The following is a 4,270-nucleotide window of genomic DNA, read 5'->3' on the forward strand; positions in this document are numbered from 1 at the left end:
AAAGTACTGCATATTGTACCCATCTAAAGGACAAGGCCAGATTATGATTATGTAATATATATACGGTCAGTATTTTTTTTATTTCGCGCAGTCATAGTCGATAAATGCGAATGTTTAGATGGATGTATGTTTGAAGGTATTTCCAGAACGGCTGATCGGATCTTGATGAAATTTGGCATACATATAGAACATAGTCTGGAAGAACACGTAGGCTACTAATTACGTTTTTTTTTTAATTGCGCGCGGACGGAGTTGCTGGCGACCGCTAGTTTAATAATAATTCTGATAACGAGCCACACGAGCCGTTATACATATATTGTATCGTATATGTCTTTATGCTCTTACATATCTTTATTATTAATGTATTGTTAATAACTAAACTTTCCATACTATATGTAAATAATCGTTCGAGACAAGTTTTTTCAATCAAAGTCCGCGATATAATGACCAGTATTTGCTTTGTGATATAGAATGAAATTAATATTTATCTTTTCTTGCTACAAAAAACTACTGATATCGCCTACCAATGAAATAGTTAATAACTAGTCAATACAAACGGTAGTTACTTTACTGAAAACTTCAGCGCCGTAAGCTTACGACGCTGTTAATGTTACGACGTATGAATTTAAATCGATGTTTCTTCATAATAACATGATTATTGTGAAACATGCATAGATGATAGACATATGCTACCCAAGACTTTAATGTAGCAAATTTAAGGATCTACAATTCGTTCGTACATAATTTTTATATAGATCATATAGTTTGAACTAAGTAAGCCAAGAAATAAAAATTGTGCTTGTCTTTAGTACGAATTGTTGCATTTTTCGAACGTGTCTAATTTTATTCTTACGATATCTCTTAAACTATTAGACGGAATGATATAGTTCAAGGGGCAAATATAATCTACATTAAATTCTCTTGATAATGAACACATTATTTTACATAATGGTTAATACCTAACCCGAATAGTATCGTTGGAAGTACCGCATGTATTTTATTGATGTTTTAAAAAAACGGTTATTGCGAAAAAAACAATAAAAGATGGACATATGCTAAAAAGGACTTTTATTTAGGAAATTTAAAGAGCTACAAGTCCTTCATACATCATTATTATAAAGGTCCTATAGTTGGGCCTACGAAGATAGATGTAAAGTTCCAAATTTTCGTAACGCCTTTTGAACCCAAACTTTAAATCTACTAAACTTCTAGTTAGTTTAAAAATTAATAAAGAAATGAGAGCTCTGTATCGCAGGAATGGTGGCACTTATAAAAAAGGTATGTATGGGTACAAACCCATTAGTATTACAAAATAGGGAATTTTTTAATCCACAATTTTGTTCTCAGGTAACTCTTTGACAAAACTCACCATTTTGATAAAATTAAGCGAATTTAAAAAAAATCGCTATTTAAAAAATATAGAAAAAAAATTTAAGTGGTACATTTTATTAGTAAATACAAATTAAATGACAATTTTAAACTCTCCTTGGAATGAAGTCGATGCGAGCTGCAGTATCTCTCAGTGCGAAAAAGCTGGGCTCAAAATATTTTGGATCGTACACTTGTTCCTTCAATGTGTACCGTCTCAAAAGCCACGCCAAGCCAACTTTTAATTGTAGACGAGCAAATCTCGCTCCTGAAAAAAAAATACCAAAATTTAAAAAAAAGAACAAGAAAGAAGAAAACATAATGTTCTTAATGACAGTTGACTATCGGTACATATATATTAGAATGAAAATTACGGAAACAAATTTATTATTAATGCAAATGTTTGAAATGACTTAATAAGTTACTAGCTGCCGCCCGCGACTCCGTCCGCGCGGAATTAAAAAAAAACTTAATAGAAACCAATGTGTTCATTCAGACTATATTCTACATCTATGCCAAATTTGAGCGAGATTCGTTCAGTCTTTCCGGAGATATCGTGAAACATACAAACATACATACAACAAACATTCGCAGTTTTAATATTAGTAAGATTTTGTCTGTGAGCGTTTAGGTATCTTTGGTACAATTTAGAAATTATACTTACCAATACAAATCCGATTTCCTTCACCAAACGGCAGATAAGCATACTTAGGTATGTTCAAAATATTTTTCGGAGAAAATCTTTCAGGATCAAAAACGTCTGGATTAGGATAATACTTTTCATCTCGGTGTATCGCGTATATCGGTATAATGACTTGCACGTCTTTTTCAATTCTCACTTGTCCCACGGGCAGAGTTGTTGTTTTAGTACATCTTCTTTGTATCTTACCGATTGTTGGATACTTTCTGAACGCTTCATTCATTACCATATCCATATATTTCAATTCTTCGATGTCGTCAATGGTTACTTTTTCATTACATTTCTCAAAAACATCATCAACTTCTTTATGTAACCTTTTAAGTATCCCCGGATTTCCAGAAAGTTCCAACAAAACAAAGAGCATCGAATGCGCGGATGTGTCAGCTCCGGCGATGAAGAAAAAGAACGCCTGCGCCGCCATCAGTTCATCAGATGGTATCAACTGATATCCCGTTGTTAAATTTTGCATAACACCTTCGTTTTGTAACTCAATGCAAGTATCTATGAAGTCGTGTCTCTTGTCATTGTGTCTGCGGCGCTCCTTCAATACTTGCTTTACGACATTTATAAAATAAGATTCTTGATCACCGAAGAATTTCAATTTTAGAAATTTGAACAGCTTCGGAACTGTACTGGCTAGGGCATATTTTAAATTTAATGAGAACGACGGTGTCGTTGTCTTTGAAGCCATATTTATAAAAGTTGAATCCATAGTGTTTTTAGTATTCGCTTCAATACCAAAAATAGATGCAGTGAGTGAAGCCGTGGTGTACGTGTACAAAGCGTTGAATGGTTTGTCCATTGCTCCTTGATTATTTTCTATAAAATCTATAAAATCTCTGGCGCATCGCTCCATTATGTAAAACATGTTTTTGAGTTTTTTCATAGTAAATACCGGCGAGATTTTATATCTTACAAGTCTCCACCTTTCGTAGTCTTCCATAAAAAGTACACTGTCCGCTAGTAGATCATTTTGGTTCATGTTTAAACCGCGGCTGTAGAAGCTTTGGAAATCGCCGAGCAACACTGCTTTTATGTTTTCCAAGTCCTTTATAATTAAAGCGGGTTTTAGTCCATTATACAGGCCGATGTTGTTTTCTTCGGGGTAAGAGTAATAAATTTCTTTATGAATTTCGGCTAAAGATTTCTTACCTGTGATAAATTTCCACATAACACCGTGAACTTCTGGGATATTTCTTTTCTTCCAATAATGTCTATATTTTATGAAGAAATTATAGATAGCAAATAATAATCCACTTATAAAAAACAATATTCCAGACAACATTGTTCCAATGACTATATTTGTGGTGATGTCACTAAGTACTGAGCCCGAGTGATGAATGTTGGGAACATAAACACACTACACAAAATACAAACTAGTTTTTAATTAAATGTCAATAACATGCAGTGATTAGTGGCTTCTTATATAATTACACAAGTTCCGCCCGCGACTCCGTCCGCGTGGAATTAAAAAATAAAACGTAGTTAGTGGCCTATGTGCCCTTCCAGACTATGTTCTAAATGTATGGCAAATTTAATCGAAATCCGTTCAGCCATTCTGGAGATATCTTCAAACAAACCATCCATCCATCCATCCATCAATCCATCTATCCATCCATCCATCCACTTAAACATTCTAATTCATCATTCATTAAGTATATATGTACAGTCAGCTGCATAAATACGTATACATTTACAAAATTTTGGAAACTTTTATAGATCGTCGTTTTCAAAAAGACTTACATATGCACGTATTCGTGAAGAATATGTTCTCATTGACGTAAGCACAGGCACCGATTTGTGCATACACATTTTTAAAACTCAAAGCGTATACAAGTTTATGAAGCTTTGTAAATGTATACATATTTATGCAGCTGACTGTACAATCAATCAGAAGAAGAAATAAATTTGAATCTTTCAAAGATACTTCTTGGATGATGTTTGCATATTATTGGTGATTCTGGAAGTAGGATCCTTGCGAAACCATTGCTTGTTCTACATGAGATTGGTGAATCCTTTATAACCATAATGTAGCTTCTTTCAGTCTATTCCTTGCACCTGATATCTTACTAATATTATAAATGCGCATGTTTGGATGTATGAGTGGATAGATGGATGGATGTTTGCTAGAAGGTTTGTCCAGAATGACTGTATGGATCTCGTTTAAATTTGGCATAAATGTAGAACATAGTCTAGCAATAG

At 33.7% G+C, this 4,270-nt stretch overlaps 1 protein-coding gene across 1 annotated transcript; it reads right to left on the minus strand.

The window, feature by feature from the left end:
* Nucleotides 1-1,428: 1,428 nt before the first annotated feature.
* Nucleotides 1,429-3,420, minus strand: LOC106114623 (cytochrome P450 6B5-like). The gene is made up of 2 exons (XM_013307896.1): nucleotides 2,033-3,420; nucleotides 1,429-1,636 (listed from the first exon to the last, which is right to left on the minus strand). The coding sequence occupies exons 1-2, from the start codon at nucleotides 3,351-3,353 to the stop codon at nucleotides 1,476-1,478; spliced, it is 1,482 nt and encodes a 493-aa protein (XP_013163350.1). The 5' UTR covers nucleotides 3,354-3,420; the 3' UTR covers nucleotides 1,429-1,475.
* Between the last annotated feature and the right edge of the window lie 850 nt (nucleotides 3,421-4,270).

Source organism: Papilio xuthus, unplaced genomic scaffold (assembly GCF_000836235.2).
Source record: "Papilio xuthus unplaced genomic scaffold, Pxut_1.1 DF828037.1, whole genome shotgun sequence".
NCBI classification, from domain to species: Eukaryota; Metazoa; Arthropoda; class Insecta; order Lepidoptera; family Papilionidae; genus Papilio; species Papilio xuthus.

Excerpts from the sequence above, each read along its gene's own strand:
- LOC106114623 (XM_013307896.1), bottom strand. The coding sequence starts at position 3,353 with ATGTTGTCTGGAATATTGTTTTTTATAAGTGGATTATTATTTGCTATC. Across the intron at positions 1,637-2,032 it reads AGGAAATCGGATTTGTATTG|GAGCGAGATTTGCTCGTCTA; the intron begins GTAAGTATAATT and ends TTTTTTTTTCAG.